General features: G+C 39.9%; 2 protein-coding genes across 5 annotated transcripts in view; both read left to right on the forward strand.

Annotated features, from left to right (window-relative positions):
- Nucleotides 1–11,274, forward strand: part of rorc (RAR-related orphan receptor C) — a 23,382-nt gene extending 12,108 nt beyond the window's left edge. For 2 of the 4 annotated variants that reach the window (XM_008323055.3, XM_017037574.2), the window contains 10 exons: nt 7,023–7,108; nt 7,479–7,620; nt 7,706–7,954; nt 8,041–8,142; nt 8,648–8,769; nt 9,303–9,435; nt 9,505–9,612; nt 9,701–9,811; nt 10,319–10,428; nt 10,562–11,274. In XM_008323055.3, coding sequence (XP_008321277.1) covers nt 7,023–7,108; nt 7,479–7,620; nt 7,706–7,954; nt 8,041–8,142; nt 8,648–8,769; nt 9,303–9,435; nt 9,505–9,612; nt 9,701–9,811; nt 10,319–10,428; nt 10,562–10,726 — 1,328 coding nt within the window. In that variant the 3' untranslated portion in view covers nt 10,727–11,274. Of the gene's footprint in view, nt 1–95; nt 535–7,022; nt 7,109–7,478; nt 7,621–7,705; nt 7,955–8,040; nt 8,143–8,647; nt 8,770–9,302; nt 9,436–9,504; nt 9,613–9,700; nt 9,812–10,318; nt 10,429–10,561 lie in introns of those variants that run through there. The other 2 variants (XM_017037579.2, XM_008323056.3) reach the window with 2 other exon arrangements.
- A 3,475-nt stretch (nt 11,275–14,749) lies between these two features.
- LOC103388167 (extracellular matrix protein 1-like) lies at nt 14,750–18,547 on the forward strand. The gene is made up of 5 exons (XM_008323054.3): nt 14,750–15,046; nt 15,896–15,961; nt 16,798–16,860; nt 17,000–17,292; nt 18,309–18,547. The coding sequence occupies exons 1-5, from the start codon at nt 14,974–14,976 to the stop codon at nt 18,522–18,524; spliced, it is 711 nt and encodes a 236-aa protein (XP_008321276.1). The 5' UTR covers nt 14,750–14,973; the 3' UTR covers nt 18,525–18,547.
- The last annotated feature ends 314 nt before the right edge of the window (nt 18,548–18,861 follow it).

An 18,861-nucleotide genomic window follows, 5' to 3' on the forward strand; every position in this document is an offset into this window, starting at 1 on the left:
ATTAAAACCACGGCGGGTGAAAAAAAAGAAAAACAAATGTTTTTGAAAAGAACGGGGGAGGGGGGGGGGGGGGGGGGTTGATGAAGACAACAACAAATGTAAGAAAGAAAAGTACCAAGACAAGAGTCATGTCAAGGGACAGTCCCCTGCTTTCTTCCCTCTCTCCCTCTCCCTCTGTCTCTTTCTCTCTCTTTTTTTCACACACATACGCACACGCACACACACACACGCACACACACACGCACACAACCAAGGTGAGGCGGTGACTGGCGTTCAAAAGTCTGAAGATGTTTGCCGAAGCTGCACAGAGCGACAGACCTTGCTCGACAAAGGACGGCCAAAAAAACAAAGAAAGGGTGAAAGAGTAGGTGGTGCAAAAGGTGTGTGTGTCTCTGTGTGTGTGTGTGTGTGTGTGTGTGATACAAGAAAGACAAAAAAAAAAGTAGAGTGTTGTAAGACAAAGAGAGAGGAAGAGTGACTCTGTGAAAGTGGGCCAAACATCTGAGACGAGTGGAGGAGTGATGATAATGAAAGGTAGGGATGAAGCTGATCCACCGTCTGTGTGTGTGTGTGTGTGTGTGCATGTACAGTGTGTGTGTATGTGTTTATGTAGCATTTGATCAATGATGTTTTATCACTAGGATCAATTGTCAGGTTTTGCTCATTGTGTCTACGCGGTATTAGATTCTGACTCCGATTAGCCATCGCTGTCGAAAAGAGATTCTTACGACTGCGACTTTGAGCTTCAGCACGTTTGAAATATCTACTGTTATTTATATATTCTTGTTACAATATATGTATGTACATATATATAACGTTCTATGTATATGTATATATGTATATATATATAGTAGTGTCTATCATTCTACAAATATATATATATGTATATACATAGCTACATATATAAAAATACAAATGAAAGTATATATCAATATGATTATACACATACTTATATGTAACTATATTATATATATAAATATACTGTATATTTATTTATTAAAGACGTTATATAGTTTGTATGTACTGTATATATGTATAGGATTATACATATGTACCTATTACATATATGTATATACTGTATTTGTACTAAATATATGCACATATACTCTATATATGGTACACACAATCTTAATCTTATGTTATAAATATAATGGAATTTATAGCATAGATTAAATATAATTAAATTAAATATACTATATTTCTAAGTATATTTACAATATATTTTCTATATATTCCGCTCACACTCTTGGGTTTGGACGGAGATTGTTGTTTCGGTGCGCTCCTGTACGTTTGGGTGATAAACAACGGCCAGTCCTGACTATAAAGGGACCAGACGTCCTCATCCAAAGAATTATATATATATGTGTCTATATATATTTTTTATGCATACAGCAACAATGCTTAGAGCGTATTAGGATGGTTAGTGTACATATTTTTAAGAACATCTTTGCTCGCTTGCGTTTGTTGAGAGTGACTTCAATTTTTATATTTTTTATTTCCGTCCACGGTCCTTTGCGTTGCCCACTGCCTTTGTTTTGAAACCTGTTTTTGATCTTTATTGACTGTCTGCTGCGTATTTTCACACCAGAATTCGGTCTGGTTGTATGACTCAGTTCTGAGTGCCCTTTGATGAGTTTGAGTTTTGAATCACACCACCGATATCTCCCTCCTCGTTCACTCCCACATATACAGTGCACCTCAGGTAAGAAACTGAAAAAAATATTTTTTACAGGGCTGAAAACTGTCGTATTTCCACAGCAATCGACAAAGACGATTTACATATTAAACCCACAAACGTAGCCTGACACTGTAATATGTAACAGCATACTTCTTAGACTATAATATAGAATATATTGTTTAAAAATCTCAAGGTGGAAAGTTCTGTATTACAATTTATTTTTACCTTAAATTGTACCTAAAAACGTGGCTAACTCATTGCCAGACTGATTGTAGTCAAACTACAAGTAAGAAAAATACTTTTTATATATTAAGAAATAATATATATATCTATATCTTTAGAAATATTACTATTTCTAAGTTATATTTGTTTTTTTTTGCCATTTAAGTTAAGCTATTTCTCATTGTTAGCGGTAACTCTTGCCCATCTCTGGGCTAACTTTATTACCGTTGCTGCCTTTTTTTGGTTAAGCCTCAGTCCTTTTAAAGATTTTTTGCCATTTGTCATTTAATTTTTTATATCATTTAGCTAAGTATTTATTTACCTTTGTAGCAAAAAAAAGCAAATGTCTGAACTTGAAAAGTCTGACGCCGTCAGCGTTGTCGCAGCTAATTTTTGATGCTACTGCTGCACTTCATCCTGCAGCTTGCATGTGCATGCGCACGGGCACACACACACACACACACACACACACACACACAGATCTAGCATCTGCAGCTGTTTGTTAGATTGTTGCAGAGATATGGAAGCCACACAGCTGTGCGTTACCTGTTGAACAATGCCGCCCCCCAGCTCAAGTTTTAACTCAAAAGTTTTATCTTATTTTTTTCCAAATCTAAATCAATACACATTTATTCGATCGAACTGTTGACATTTCTGGGGAGATTCCTGCGTAGAATCTTTTAGATGTTCTTTATCAGAAAGGATTTCCTTGTTCCCCTCGTGCAGAAAATATCTCAGCACTTCCAAAGCGTAGCAAAGGCACTTGGCATTACATCAAAGTGAACACCAGTGTGACAGGTGGCACTCTCTCCCCTCAAAACATGGTAAATGAAATCAACAGTTGAGCTGATTCATATCCTTTTGCTACTGTCAAAACATCCCCTCCCGCAAAAACCCTCTTTTTTTTTTTTTCAATTTCTGTTCTTCAGTTCAAATTCACATCTCTCACCCATTCCTCTGCAAACTTAAGCTCTTTGTGCTGGCATTGTCATATTAATAAATATATATATTTTTAATCATCTTTAATCCAACGACACCTTTGAATTTTATGGCATTTAATAGACCAACTTTTTTTTTTATTCGCCATATCGTTTGTAAAACTTGTGTGTAGTACGGAAGGCTAAATGGACATTTCTATTTTAGGATTTGAGATTTTTAGTAAATATATTCCAGGGGCATTGAACACATCATTCTAAAAAATTAGAATCACACGTTCAGACGGGCCCTCAGATTTTTTGCTGAGCCCAGGAAAATAACTTTAGACAACGGCTATCTGTGATTGGTCACACAATTCTGAATTATTTTCCTTTTGTTAAAAAAACATTTTTACAATGAAATATATATAAATGTATGTATAATATTCTCCTGTTTAAACCGTGTGTCTGTTGAAATTATGATTTTATTAAGAATTTTGATTGAAGCTGCAGTACACTTCAATCGAAGCGTTCATCTTTTTATTTTTTGTGTTCCTAACATCATTGTTATAACAATAGCACATACACCACGTGTAGCTTTGTGTATGTGTTTGTCAGTGTGTGTGTGTGTCTGTGTGTGTGTGTACAAAGTTTATGTACTCTTGCGTGCAAATACACCAAAAGTATGTTTCCGTCAGAGGAGGTTGAGGTTTTTGTCCGTTTACAGTGCAAAGAACAAGTTGCTGACACCGTGAATTCAGTCGCAGGCGGAGGAGTTCAGTGACACTGTGTGGTCCAACCTCCCAGATGCCCCAGTGTGAACACACATACAACATGCAACACAAACACCTGACCCCCACACACAAATAAATCCAAAAGTAAAAATAAAAAAAAAATCTAACTTTACGAAGATTGTCTTTTATCCGAATTAAATCTAAATGATGCGTTCCTAACATCTAGAAGTTCTTCGTAGGTAAAATTTAAGGTTAGATATATTTGATATATTTCAGCCAGATAGTTGATGGTGTGGGGCCATACAGTAAAAGGATGGTTAGTGTGAATGGTTGTGTGTCTCTGTAGGTGATGGACTGGTGAACACCGTCTACTAAAGTCTGCTGTGATTGGCTGCCACTCCCCCTTAAGCCGTGAGTGCGGCTTAAGCTACGTGAGGAGGTGATTGGGTGATGTTGTCCTCATGTTAAGGAGCAGAGTAGAAATGCAGGGAAAGTTATCGTAAAGTCATGGATGTAGCTCGTTGGCCTTGTTTTCACCAAGCAGGGGCTGCTGGTCCATGGGTCCAGAGAACTGTTTGTGTGAATGTCAATCTATCACTCACTTTACTCCTCTTTCACCCAAACAGTACATACATTTACCAATGAGGACCAGTGGATGACCAGTGCTGAGCTGTGAAGCTGTACACCCCTCACTTTGACAACAAGCTTTGTAATGTTTTAAAAAAAAAAACCCAGATAAGCAGTTCTTGGATTCTTTAACCTAAAATAATTTTTTACAAAATTAGTTAAGGCTGATCCTAGCCCTCCACTAGGGGCAGCATCACTTTATCTGATGCACCACCATACATCTTTAGTGTCCAGACGGAAAAAAGACCACAGGGTTTAAATTTGGTGACACCCAAGGTGATTTTTTTCTCATTGTTTCTCAAAATCAGGCTAACTTTAGCGATCAAGGATGAGGAATATTTCCTTTCGTGCACGACTGACCTTTATAAACTGGTTTACGAGGCACAAGTCAAAGCCTGTGCGGTGGCATCTTGAAGTTGAGCTGTGGGAGGTGGTTTATTTCCATTTACAAACATTTCACATATTTCCATCATTGCATAAAGAACACCGAAACCGCTTCCCTTTAACATCACGTAGCACCTAATAGATAAAAAACTCAAGTCAGTCAAATGGGTCAACTACTTCAAAGTGCTGATGTTACGTCAGTTGTACTGCAATAACAACACACTGCATCCGTCATCAGTCTCCGTCTTTTCACGTTATTGTGAGGATGTGCATCAAACTTACAGTCGCACTCGTTAATGAGAACTAAGTTATTTAAATTTCTCTCTTTTCTCTGTCAGTGGACCTGTAGTTGTCTCACTTTTGAGCCTCTGTTTTCTTAAAGTTCACTCCAGCAGCATCAAATTTTAAAGTAAATTCTCAGTTTATTTCATGAATATTTATAAACCAAAAAAAAACCAATATGGGTAAATGTGTTTATTCCAGTTGCCCTTTGTGTATTTATGGACTGCAGTGACCACTGGTGCTCGGTGGTTTTCTTTGTCACACACGTTAGTGGTGGTTTCACCTCTGCCCTGACTTTACTTGTGGCTGGAATTATTTCAGTATTTTATGTTTGATTAAAATAGAATTTATAGACCAGGGACAAACACTTCACTTGACGTCATGCCTTCATTCAAAGTTAAATTATCAAACTGGATAAAATACCTTTATTATTTTATTTTGATGATATTTTAAGAATGTGTCTTTTCTGACACTGTGGTCTGCTGCTATTTTAAACAAATGTTGATTCAAACCTGTTGCCGGAGAAGGTACAGAGGTGTGTTTGTGTGTGTGTGTGTGAGACAGTGAGAGAGAGACAACAGTGAAAGGTTGCGGGTCACTGTGGATTTCCTGTAGTTTGAGGTTGACAATCACTATAGCAAACAGGTTGAGGTGCGGTGACCACCAGTGTTCTCGGATATTTTGTTCACAGCAGAATTATTTCTAGTGAATCAGAAAACAGAAAAGATATCATACGAAACTCTTTCCTCCCTATCACGGTGAATCTTGAGGTCACTGGGTCCTCTGAGCTGAGGTAGCAGCAGAACGTCAACAGGTATCTGCAGTAATTGTTGTTATTTGTGTGAGTCGTTGGAATCCACTGTACCACTGACCGAGTGACCTCTTCAGGAGCCTGCGTGCGATCCTTGGCACCAGACAACCGGGGCACGTACTGACACACTAACACAGACTCGTGAATTAATCTGACACAGTTTTTGCACGGAAGCAAAAACGAGATGTGCAGGGCTTTGTAACTGTCGATCAGCACATCTGTAGAAAGAACAGAGTGAATGACAGGAACTCTTAAAAGGAAAAATGACATAAAGACTCTGTAGAATCCTTTCTGAATTATATCTGACGCACACTTTTCTTTGATGATGTTTTTTTCAGGGTTTGTCATAAACCTTCTTTTTCACACCTTTCACCACAAACAACAGTTATTTCACCCTGAAAGTGGTGACAAAAAATCACCGCTAGCCAAAACGATAGAGGGGCGTGAGAAATTTTTTACAATGAACATGGTCGAGGGCTGGGGGAGGTGAGAGGGGGATGGCCATTACTGGCAGTGATGAAGAAAAAAACATTACTGGCAGCAATGTCCTTTATGAGCGAGACAGAGAAGGATTCACAAGACAAGACAGAAACGACATGAAAGAGGGACAGTCAGAGTGAGAGAGAAGCCAGTCAACCACTTGAAAGGACTCTGAGGTTGACACCTTCACATTCTCCATTTTTCTCCATTTGCAAATATTCCACGTCTTCTTGAGACACGGCCCTCTTCTTATTTAATGTTGTTTTCTTCCGAACCAATAAAGGCACAGGGTTTTTTAAAGAGGAAACCACCTTTGGTTCACACATTGATGGATCAAAGGTCGAAGGGGGAAGTACAGCAGCAGAGTGTGTTAGTTCACATAGCAGGAATCACTCTCCAGCTTCATTCTTAAACATCAGCCTCAGGTCACGAGCCCAAGGCTGTCAGATAATTTCATGTTAGACCTGTTCAAAATATAAAAGCAGGATTCAATTGTCTAATCAATCAAAATAATTTACAACCCCCTGTGATACTCTGCAACTCCACAGGGGGGCGCTTCAGTCTAACTGGTTTATAGTTCAATATTGCCTTCACTTATATTCAAGATTTGTGCAAAATATAAGAGCAAAATTGAATCAAACAAAAAAGAAATCACACACCTCGTGCAGTACCTCCGCAACCCCATGGGGGCTCTATAGTTCTACATTGCCTTCGACTACACAGTGCATTAAATAAGCTTGAGTACATATCATGAGTACATACAACACAGTTTGAGAACCACTGATTCAGTGTCTCGAGCTGTTGTTTGTTCTGTTACTGTGTGAGAAAAAATAATAATTTTCCATAACAAACTTCACTTTTGTTTTTTTTTTTGTTTTTTTGTGTTTCAGCCCAGATTGAAGTTATCCCGTGCAAGATTTGTGGTGACAAATCCTCTGGAGTGCATTATGGAGTCATCACTTGTGAAGGCTGTAAGGTGCGGAGAGAGAGAGAGAGAGAGAGAGAGAGAGAGAGAGAGTGGTCGATGATGTGGTTAATGTTTAATTCACTGAAATAACCTTTTCAACTGTCCATATAAATGAGGCCAATATAAGGTCATTCATGTTTCCCACTGTGGAATATATGTGCACTAATACGCAGTGACAGCAAAGCAAAATTTGGAGCCATCAGAGCTGACAAACACGTCGGAATAAATTGCAGCCTCTTTTTACTTTAAGAGCAACTTATTGCCATGTGTGACCCACGCAGTTCTCCCCTTCGTTACTGTGATTCCAAGTAGGTGTTAAAATATGAACTTTTTTTTTTCACTTCTACTCACTGTCATCTTTGTGTTGTCCACACATCAGGGATTTTTCCGACGCAGCCAGCAGCCCACCGTGTCCTACTCCTGCTCCAGGCAGAGCAACTGTCAAATCGACCGGGCCAGTCGCAACCGCTGCCAACACTGCCGCCTGAAGAAGTGCCTGGCCCAGGGCATGAGCAGAGATGGTAGAGAACAGAAGCGCTGATACACAAAGAGATGTGCGCATTTTTTATTTATTTTTTAACATTTTTATTTTAAACTCTTCTTTAGCAGTTAAGTTCGGACGCATGTCCAAACGTCAGCGGGATTCTCTGAACGCCGAGGTGGAGAAGCACCGACAGATGCAGCAACAGCAGCAGCTGCAGGGTGAGGTCCAGTCGGTCTTCACCAACAAAGTCAGACCGGAGCACTCCCACAATCTCCTCCAGCCCATGGCGCCGGCCTTCACCTTCAGCAGTGAGACTGAGCTGCTGACCTACCCGGCCGTCGACGTTCCTTACCTCATTTATGACACCAGAGGTGAGACTGAACTCTGCTGTACTTACGCTTTCTATATTTACCTCCTGGTGAATCATCTGTTCTTCTCATTTTTTTTTCCTCGTCAGTATTTGAAGCCAGACAGCCAACCCTTGATTTGATGACGATTCATCCCAACAGGTCTCCGGACAACTCCGCCAGCATTTATCCTCACTCTCTGCGAAGCACAGGTGCACCGACCGTACCGCCGACTGCACAGCCGACTCATGTGTTCTTTTAAGCAAAGATCAGACAGATCTATTGTCTGAAAACATACAGGATTTGGTTGACAGTTCACTCTTAGTTCACCGTAGGTGTGAATGTGAGCGTGAATGGTCCTTGATGTGGCCCACTCATGCTGATATGGATGAACAAAACTGTCTCCGTCATCAGTTATTGTTTTCTTCCTTCTGTGACATCACAGGCAGATGTAAAAAAAAAAAAACAGAGCAAACACCATGAGTCGAATTACCATTGACTCCATTCAACATCGATTTTATTTGATTGATTTGTTGGACTGCAGCCGTCCCATAAATTCCACATTTGTTAATTACATTAGTGCCTTTAAAAAGATGTCAATCAATGAAAAACTTTTTTTTCTATCACTTTTACATTAGTGCCTCAATGAAAAACTTTTTTTTTCTATCACTTTCACAGATTTTACTTTTTGCATTCCCTTCATTCATTTTCTTCCAGATGAGTTCTGCGCCAGCATCGTGCGTTCCCATCAGGAGACCAGTGAGTACAGAGTGGAGGAGCTTCTGACTCTGAGATGGAAGCTGTTCAGCAGAGAGGAGATCCAGGCCTATCACAGCAAGGTACATTAGTATAAGATTATTGACTTTACTGTTTGACTTAACTATATTTATATTATAAACACATGCAAGATACATATATGTAAAAGAAAAAAGTCTCAAATTTTACAACCTCCTCTGCAGTACCTTCACATACCCCTAGGGCAGGGGCTTCTAACCTTTTTAAAACTGAGCGCTACTTCAAGGGTACTGAGTGATACGTAGAGCTACTTGTTTGATACACACTTTGTGAATTATGTAGTCATAACGGAACACACTAGAATCAGACACCTTCCCACCATCATAGCTACATTGACCTCATCACACCTCAAGGGTAATTGATTAAAAAAAGAACGCAATTAATTCCAATTTTCTACCCTCTTATTAACTAGTTTTATTTTTAGAACATACACGGTCTCCTTTCATAGTCCACGGGGGCTACGTTTGTGTGACTGTTATTTAGAAAAAATGTCTCGATTGTCTGTCTGTTATTGGTACAGGGAAACTGGACCTTATGAGCAACATATCTAATAAATCTGATCCTCTTCTTCCCTCAGTCAGAGGATGAGATGTGGCAGCACTGTGCCAGACGACTGACGGATGCCGTGCAGTACGTGGTGGAGTTTGCAAAACGCATCCCAGGTTTCCGCATTCTCAGCCAGAACGACCAGATCGCCCTGCTCAAGACGGGTGAGGATTCCTGCCGGCGACAAGAAGACGAGAGTGTCTTCTGTCAGTTGACTGTCTTCTGTCTCACAGGCTCCATGGAGGTGGTCCTGGTCCGGATGAGTCGCTTCTTCAACACAGACAACAACACGGTCTTCTTCGACGGGAAGTTTGCCGGAATAGAAGTCTTCAAGTCTCTGGGTAGAAAGTCAACGCAGTGATCCTGTTGGTTGAACTGTTTGTTTTTTTTGTTTTTTTTTCGTGCTCTGATTGGTTTCCTCTCTCACAGCCTGTGGTGATCTGATCACCGCAGTCTTTGAATTTGCCCACGACCTGTGTACGCTGAAGCTGACGGAGGAGCAGATCGCCCTCTTCAGTGCAGTGGTGCTGATCAACACAGGTATCACTTCACTGATGATGGATTGAGTGTTTCATTATTTATTTAATTTGACAATGTTTTTTATTTACTATGCATTCATTATTTTTTTTTTTAATATTATTATTTAAATTGTTCAATAATTCAGTAATTTATTTATCCATCCATTTGTTTTTCTATTCATTTTTATCATTTATTAAATATTCTATTAATTGTTTAATTTGTGCATTTTTTTTCATTCACTTATTTATATATATATATTTAATATTCATTCCATTTATTTGTTTGATTTGTTTGTTTAGTGGTCAGTTGTAGGGACTGGAAAGATTTAAATGTTTCAATAATGCAACTTTTCCTGTATCTTAAATATGTAATATGGTTTTTATTAGTTTAGTTTTATTCGATTTTGACCACTTTATTATATTTTTTATTAATATTATTTTAATATTTTTTTTAACATTTTTTAAATTTTTCTTTAACCTTTTGTATAACAATGTTTAGTGGGTTTTATTTTCCTGTCTTTCTGTGTAGATCGCCCTTGTCTGGAGGACAGAAGCCGGGTTCAGATGGTGCAGAGGAGAGTGCTGCTGGGACTCTCACACATTCTACACAGAGACAACCAAGACGCCCTCCTGCACAAGGTACAGGGACAGAACGGACACGGAGACAGAGAGTCAGACCGACAGTGGACAGACAAGAGGACGACGTCGTGTCATCAACGTGGTCTTTATGTGTTTAATGATGTCTTGATGTCTTTTTCCTCTTCTTCTGCAGCTCTACCAGAAGATGGCAGTGTTGCGTTCACTTTGCAGTCTTCACATGGAGAAACTGCGCTGGTTCAGTCAATGTTATCCTCACACTGCTCACACACTGTTTCCACCACTGTACAGGGAGCTGTTCACCTCTGAGGCTGAGCTGCTGCCGGGGACCACTCATTGACCACTCACTCTCACACACACACACACACACACTCACCCACACACACACACAATACATGTTTTTTATTTCCTAGGCTCTTGGCCCAAATCTTCAAACTAAATCTTCAACCTCAAAGAAATATTTTCTCACTCAGTGGAGACTTGTTAAATTTACCCTAAAGACCAGAATTTCAATTTTCAATAATTTAATTAAAAAAATAAAAAAAAGATCCCCACGAGTATATCTAAACCAGTAACACACATATACTCGTAATGTTTTTTTTTTTCACATTTCTGACAGAATTTATTTTTTAAAAGCAACAGAGACAAAAAATCACAGTACTTATGATGCTTTAAGTTGTACGAGACTCACAACAAAACATTTATTTACGTAGATTATTTTAAACAGTACGTTTTAATATTTTTATGGCTTAATATCCTACTGCTGATGTGTTCTGTTTTTTCTTCACTGCTGTTGAGATTTTTTTTTCTCAGACTCTTCTATTCTGTTCTATTTTTTCAGTAAAACCATTAACGTAAAAAACGTAAAAAAAAATACAAAAGTCCAGACATAAAGACTGCTTAGTCCAATCACAACAGTGTAAACAGAGACAAAAAGAGTCACGTGACATCAGCCTTAACAGCACCGCTGACGTTAGTGTTTAAAGAAGAGAAGCTCAACAGCTGTTGTTGGACGCTGTCCATTCGTAAACAAAGATTCTGCATCGTCTTTTTTTAATCTGTGACGGCCACCAGCAGAGGGAGGTGTTCACACACCTGCAGGACTTTCTAAACGCAGGCGACTGTCGCAGCATGTTGTTGTCCCTTCGTTTCTACCTCAGAGGTCAGAAAGAGTTGGAAAAGTCTGTCCAGTCAGTTTGGACTCAGACTGTTTACACGTAGTGACTGGAAGTATCAGAGTGGCTGCAGCCAAGGTTTTTCCCCCTGAGTTAATACCAAACATCTTGTCACCAGACGTATCATTTTCATCAGTGTGTTCATTGGTCTGGATCAAACTGGAAAAACACATCTGTTCGTCCCACGATGGTTACATTTGCGTAGTTATAATTTTTTTCTACTCGTATGTTATTTTTATTCTTAATCCAGTGTTCCGGTTTAATCACTGCTTGTGCGTGTGTGTTTTATTCACACACTGATTTGTGAATACTACAAAACAGAAGAGTATTTTTTTAACCTCTATTAATATTGATAAACTCTTGTACTTTTAAGGCTTTAAATATATTATGAATACCGTAGACGTAGCTTATTCTGTGCGCACACTGTGGTATTTTAGCAGATGAACTGCACGGCTTATATTTTCTTAGTATGTTCTCTGCGTACGGCAGGGAGAGAGGCATAAAGTGGGAGCGATACGAAGTTTCATCATTAAGTACTGTATGTGTACAACTGAGATTAAACTGAAGTTAATTTTTCTTTCTGGAAATCTTTAAATAAACTGCTGAGGCTGTGAAATCAAGCACTTGTGCAAACTTCCTTTGTGTGACTGGACACCTCATTTCTTTACCGAAAAAAATAGAAGTTTGGAGAAGTGATTCCTAACCAAATAGCCTGATCATCAGGCGTACGGTGGAAAATTATCGGTCGGAAATTAGTGTTAAAAACTTTTTACAGTGACAGGCAGAGCAGTTAAATACTCTCTGTGTGTTTCTTCAATTCCTGCGGTTATATCAGCATTTTGTTCAACTAAACACGTCGACTAAGTGAACTAAGTGAATTGAAACTTATAATGTTCTTCCGTTCGTTATGTTTCATTCCATATACTTTATGTGACAGTTTGTTAGCGGTGTGTCGTAGCAAAAAAAAGGTTGAGAGACACTGGTGTAGAGTGCTCTGTGTCCTCTCTGTGTCCTCTCTGTGTCCTCTCTGTGACTTCTCTCTTCTTCTTCTTCTTCTCTTCACCTTCTTCGTGGTGTAGCTCCATCTCCAACACCCTTCCAACGTCCAACATCTCACGTCAGCAAACCAACACCTGGGCCTGGTCTGAACCCCTTGTCCTGTTTCGCTAAAATTAGCCTCCCCTGTTTTACAGACCAGGTGTGACCACTGGTACAGACTCATTGTCCAGTCAACACTTTCTTTCTATACTCCTTTCACATCACTTCTACTCAGTTTCCCTGTTCATTGATGATTAGCTGAAAGCTAGTGTTGAAATTAAGCTATAACTAGGCTACAGAGACAAAAACACCTACATGTGCCGCGGTATCCAGGTTAAATGTATTTGAAGATGAATCAGCTGACTAAAACTGGTGTCTACATGTGACTCATGACTATTTTTTTTTTACCCAGTTTACTCAGCAGGCTAACACAGAGACAGATGTACCGGCAGCTGAAGCTGCAATCCCAGCATTTACCACGGTGATAGCATTAGTCACTTGGGGTGACTGTGAGGGAAACTCATAAGCTGTGAAGAAAGTTGTCATTAAGTTGTTATGGAGAAAACCTGTTGTGAGCATGAAGAGAGGAAGCCAAGGCGGTGAGTCAGAGGAGGGTGATGATAATTCCTGAAAAACAGCAGAGGACGGCGATAAACAGGCTGACATGTTGTCTGAACTTCCTCATCAACTCACTCAGGCGTACAGTACAGAGTCAGATGTTGAGGAAGTCGTCACGTTTCTCAATTGTAGGTTTGGTTGAATAGTTGTAATCAAAGCGATCATTAGTATCGCAAGAATCATAAGTATTCTGTTGTTGGGTACAAAACATTTTGTGGTCTGTAATTTTGTCCAACTGCTTCAGCACTCATTATTGCAGTAAGTTTTTCCACGTCGAAGAACAAAACAAACCTGGATCTGATACTGAGTTCAGTTTCAAGACAAAAGTGGGAGAAAAAGAAAAGTTTTTTTCCATATTAAATTTTTCAGAACTTTCTGTGTTTTCTTAGGAACTGTGTGTATGATGTTATTATAAAAACAAATTCAACTGGTCTCCGTGGTAAAGCACTGATAAAAACACCACATTCAAATTTTTATTAGGATTTTAAAAAATTCAAACATTTACTCCCTGTGGAGTATTTTGCAGTTTCTTCTGGCCTCTGTTAGTTTTCTTGTTGCTCCTTTGTTTTTGGCTTCACTGAGGAATTTCCCCCCGGGACATATGATTTCTTTTACCAGTTTCCGGACTCTGTTCTCTCAGGACCATGATGACCAGCAGTAATGACAACAACAACGACAACATCTAAACTCTAATACTGAGATTTTATCTCTATGATGTGAAAGAGCTGCGGGCAGCAGAGAAGAAGAAAGTTAACTGTAGAAAAATTCTCCAACAACACATGTAAGAGGAGACAGTTTGGAGGACCTCCAAGGTCAGGGACCAGATTCCAGAACATAGAGGAGTAGGACTTTGGTCTCAGTGGGAGATAATATTTTTTAAAATTATTATTATCTAAACAGAACAGTACCAGATACACAGAAGTGACACTTCACTGAGGCAGAAAGTCTCAACACAGCGTTCCAGCTGTTTCTTTGTCTGAACATAAAATAACACATATTGAGTGAGTTCAGGTTAGTGTGTTTTTTTTTTTTTCAATCCAATACTGGTTATGGGGTTTAAACTAGCAACCAATTTATGTACACACAGACTATTTTATTTCATACATATTTCACTATATGTGTATGTATATATGGGTATATATGTATATCAATATACATATATGAATATATAATAATATATATATATATATGAGTATATATATATGTCTGCAGTAGCATCACTCTGCCAATGTTTAACCCCATGTATATTCAAACATGCAGTATGTGTTTGAGAATAATAACAGTCTTGCAAATAGAAAAAAAAAAACATATTAAATGCTCCTACTCTTCTTATTGTTCTGGAACAGTGATTAAATCACTGCGTTTGCACTGCTATTGCCCCCAAACCCCACCGCCCCCCCTTGGCGCTTCGTCTAGAACCGCCACTGGAGAAAACCGTCGACGGTAACGGCTCCTGACTTTTTTGAGGAAATCAACAAACACGACCGTGTGACTGTGTTCCTGAGCAGAGCAGCAGTGAGTCATGGTAAAAACGTCCCGCTCTCCTCACCCTCCCTCCCTGCTGAGTGTGGAACGGGGGGTTTCTCCTGCTGGACCAATTGTCGGGCTTGTCTGAACACAGCTCTCCTTCAGGGACTGTTGTAGGGCGGCCTCTGCCTCCTGTGCTCCTCCACAGCTGCACTGATCCAGGAGCAGCAGCAGGAGCAGGACACGTACTTCAGTCTCCTCAGGACGAACGACAACAAGTCAGCCGGCCATGACCTCCTCGTGGCTCCTGTTCTCCTCCACCCTGGTGGTTCTGGTTCTACTGGGTTCGGCGTCCACTCCTGGTGAGTACTGGTGCTCGCTGTTGGTCCTTTTAGTTCCAGAACTTGTTGCGTTTACCCCTTGGCCACCGGAGCCCAGTGTGATTTAGCTCAGTCTCTGCAGCTCTGTCGTCTGTAAACAAACTAAAACACTTTATTTTTAGGGACGTGTTTCTACCGGATCAGCGTTATATAATCTGAATAAAATCTAAATCAGCGGTTCTTAACAGGCGGTGCGTGTACCACTGTTGGTACGTCTGGCATTTGTGGGACTGGGGGGATCACTGCAATGAGTCTTTAAATGTAAATACGTTTGTAGTCCCCAAGTCTTTTAGACATAAAATGTAGTTTTTGATGCATAATTTTATCAATTATTGTTTGAAATAATGATGAGAAAAACGTTTATTTATTCATTCAAATCCCAAAAAGTTATAGTTGATCTTTTATCTATTTTTTATTTTAATGTATTTTTTTTCTAGCACACAAACAATTCTTTTTTTAGCAAGTTATTTGTGGTTTTTTATTTGTGGTGTCCACTAAGACAATACCATAAACAAAAGTGTTTTGATTGTAACTAGGGTAAACAGGTTTGGTCCTGGGAGGGCCTCAGTACAGTCTGAAGATTACGCAGAAAGAAAAAAAATAGTTACACAACTTTGTCTGTTTTTTTTTTTTTTTTCACAATAACAACAGAGCAGCCACAGAAGACACAGAACGCAGTACTGTCGTAGTAGAAAGTAGTATTTCTCAACATAAAACAAAACAGTAACATATGGAGAAAAGTGTTTTTCTGATCCAGGATTATCTGTCCTGAATATTCAACAGTCTGTTGGGTTTGATATGGGACCTAACGTTTGTCTGTGTGTCTTTTAGATGAAGAAGATGATTCACTGATGATGCAGAGAGAAGTGGATTTGTCAGATCTCATCGGTTCTATGGGTACCGATTCTTACTCCTACATTTTTATATGTCTCTTTTTTGGTTTGAACTGTTGGTCGAGCAGCAAATCAGAACATTGTTATTGTTATAATATTTTGGGAATCTAACGGTACATTAGTCATTAGGGGGTCCAAAGTATGGAGCCCACATGTACAGTCCACAAAGATCTGAAATGAAGAACAAGTTTATGTTTCTTAAAGACTGATTAAGTAGACTGAGATCGACCAGTAGATGGCAGAGCGAGTGCTGGTAGATCATGAGCCATTAAAATAACTAATAATAATTCTGTAGTGTGTAGTAGCGACCATATATGGTAAGAACTGATGCATTTCTACCAAAGAGCTTCATGTATTTGATCAGTACTCCAACATATAATATTTATATGAAGTATGTTCACTTTTTATGAGGCAATATGGTAGATCACTTTAGCCCCTGATCTACAGGAAGGAAGCTACGTACCAGGACCGGCCCACAACCCATATTATTGTGATATGGTCCTGGATCAGGCATCATTTTAAATAACTGCACAAAAGGTCAGGTCCAGGTTCAGGTCCACGTTCAGGTTCAGGTCCCAGATCCAGGTCCAGGTCCAGGTTCAGGTTCAGGTTCAGGTCCAGGTCCAGGTCTAGGTTCAGGTTCAGGTCCAGGTTCGGGTTCAGGTTCAGGTTCAGGTCTTTTATGGTTTCCTCCCACTGTGAAAATGAATCACAATTTATTCACTCTTCATTGACCATCGGTGTGAATGTGAGTGTGAATGTGAGTGTGAACCTGTGATGAAGTGGCAGAAGGAGAACGACGGCATTAATGAAGATTAAATATGAATTCATGTCTTTCAGTTGAACAGCAGCCAGTGATGCTGCAGAGAGAGCTGGATGAGCCAGATCTCCCTAATCCGTTTGGTAATCTGTTCACATTCAGTTTTGAACCTCATATACACCAAGATTCAACTCATAAACCACCTGTCAGAAATGATGAAAATTTATATTTGTTTTGTTTTCCTCTTGATTGTCAATGTCTCCCACCTCTCTATTTCCAAAGAACAAACTCCTTCTATCCTAGGTTTCAGGCCCCGATCTTTTGGTTTACCCCCGAGTATGCAATACCCCGTTGAGTTCCCTCTAGCCCGCCCCACACCCAGAAATCTAGATGACATCTGTCTGTATGGTGACCGCCGTCCTCACTATCCAGACTCCTACTTTCCGAGCTCAGGCTACGGTCAGCTGAAGCGACAGGCCAAAGCCGTCAACAGGGTGGAGTCCTGGTACAGATCGTGCTGTGAGCGGAACCAGACGTGGGCCAGCGGGGTGACGCTGTGTTGTGCCCAACGGGCTGTAAGTCTTTACATTATTACCTGATGTTAATTCATGAGTTTCCTACGGTGTGTGTGTGTGTGTGTATGTAAAGAAAATGTGATGTTTTGTTTCCTTAATCCATCCATCCATCCATCCATCCATCCATCCTGTTGCTCATATTTGTTCTTTTTTCAACGTTTATTCCACTACTTTTTTTACCTAATATTCTAAGAGTTTTTAGTCCTAATTCTTGAACCTGAATTTGATCCAGGTCTATTGTGATGGAGCCTGAACACTGAGTTTACATCGCCCCGGGGATTTGGAACAAGGATGTGAAACATTCTCCACATTGCAGAGTTGATTAATTGCGCATTTTTTGTGTCGAAGGCCTTGAGCATTTCCAATTATTAGCCCTGGGGAGATACGGCAGCCTCTGTCATGTCTGCCTGGGCTTAATTACAAAAGAGCAGCTTATCATCCTCATGTCAACAGCGGGGTTAGCTAGTAATATAATGTAATGATACCTGCCCCAAATGCGTCAGAGAATAAAACACTGCCTCTGGAATGTACGTGATGTGTCCTGAGGGACGTTGATGTGCCGTGGGTTCAGTCAGGGAGTACGACAGGGACGTGTTTTGATGAGTACTAGAGGAGCCTAAAACACCTAAGAACTGTTTGTTGACCTGTTCCACAGAGATGTAACACGGCACATTGTTTACCACAGACCCAATGAAAAAACTGGTCAACGCTGCTGTGGTCGCCTGAGAGATGAAACACGCTTTAGGTGTTAAAATATTTGTCTTAGAACTTTTTGACTCTGTTTGGTCTTCTTTTTTTGGGCTATTTTTTAAATTTCAAATGGGTTTGTTTCCATCAGAATTGTCCCAAGTTTACTTTATATACAGGACAGTCACTCAGCAATGACGGCTGCGCCCAGTTTTTACATACAATCTTTGCTTTTAGTAAAATGCTCGTCTGAGTCTTTCACCAGGAGACATGTTTGGAGTTATCGCACACACCGACCATGTCCCTTCTCTCCGTCTTCTTTACTACAGTGGACACGGTCCCTCAAGGTCTTCTGCAAGGAGTCCTCATCTGTGAAAGACCGTCTTCACCACTGCTGCAAACGCAGCGGCAACAACGTGTTCAGCTGTTTCAACAGCGAAGCTGTCAACCCACATTACCAGCCAACAGAGGAGATCCCTGCACCGCCGCTGACCTCTACTCCCAACTTCAACTTTGACCCCAGCACCTGCCAGGGGTATTTTTAATACAGAGCAACCTCATGGAGGGCACAGCTGCAGCTTTTATTTCATTGGACGGCCATGTTAATGGTTGATATTCAATACAGAATAATGTCGATAATTTAGAAAAAGACATTTTTGTCTTTTTTTGTTGTCTAGTCTTATTAGTGCAGTACTTATAGTGTAATCCTTCATTCTTAATTAACCTTTGGTTTAAGGCCTTGTGATTGGCTGGAGAATTGTCCAAGGTCTAGCCTGAATTAGATTAGCTTATATATATATTTGAAGAAAACAGACAAATGTCATATTGTCAATATATATATATGAAGAAAACAGACAAATGTCATCAGTAGAAATGTTCTAC

Source organism: Cynoglossus semilaevis, chromosome 13 (genome assembly GCF_000523025.1).
Source record: "Cynoglossus semilaevis isolate Cse_v1.0 chromosome 13, Cse_v1.0, whole genome shotgun sequence".
Lineage (NCBI taxonomy): Eukaryota > Metazoa > Chordata > Actinopteri > Pleuronectiformes > Cynoglossidae > Cynoglossus > Cynoglossus semilaevis.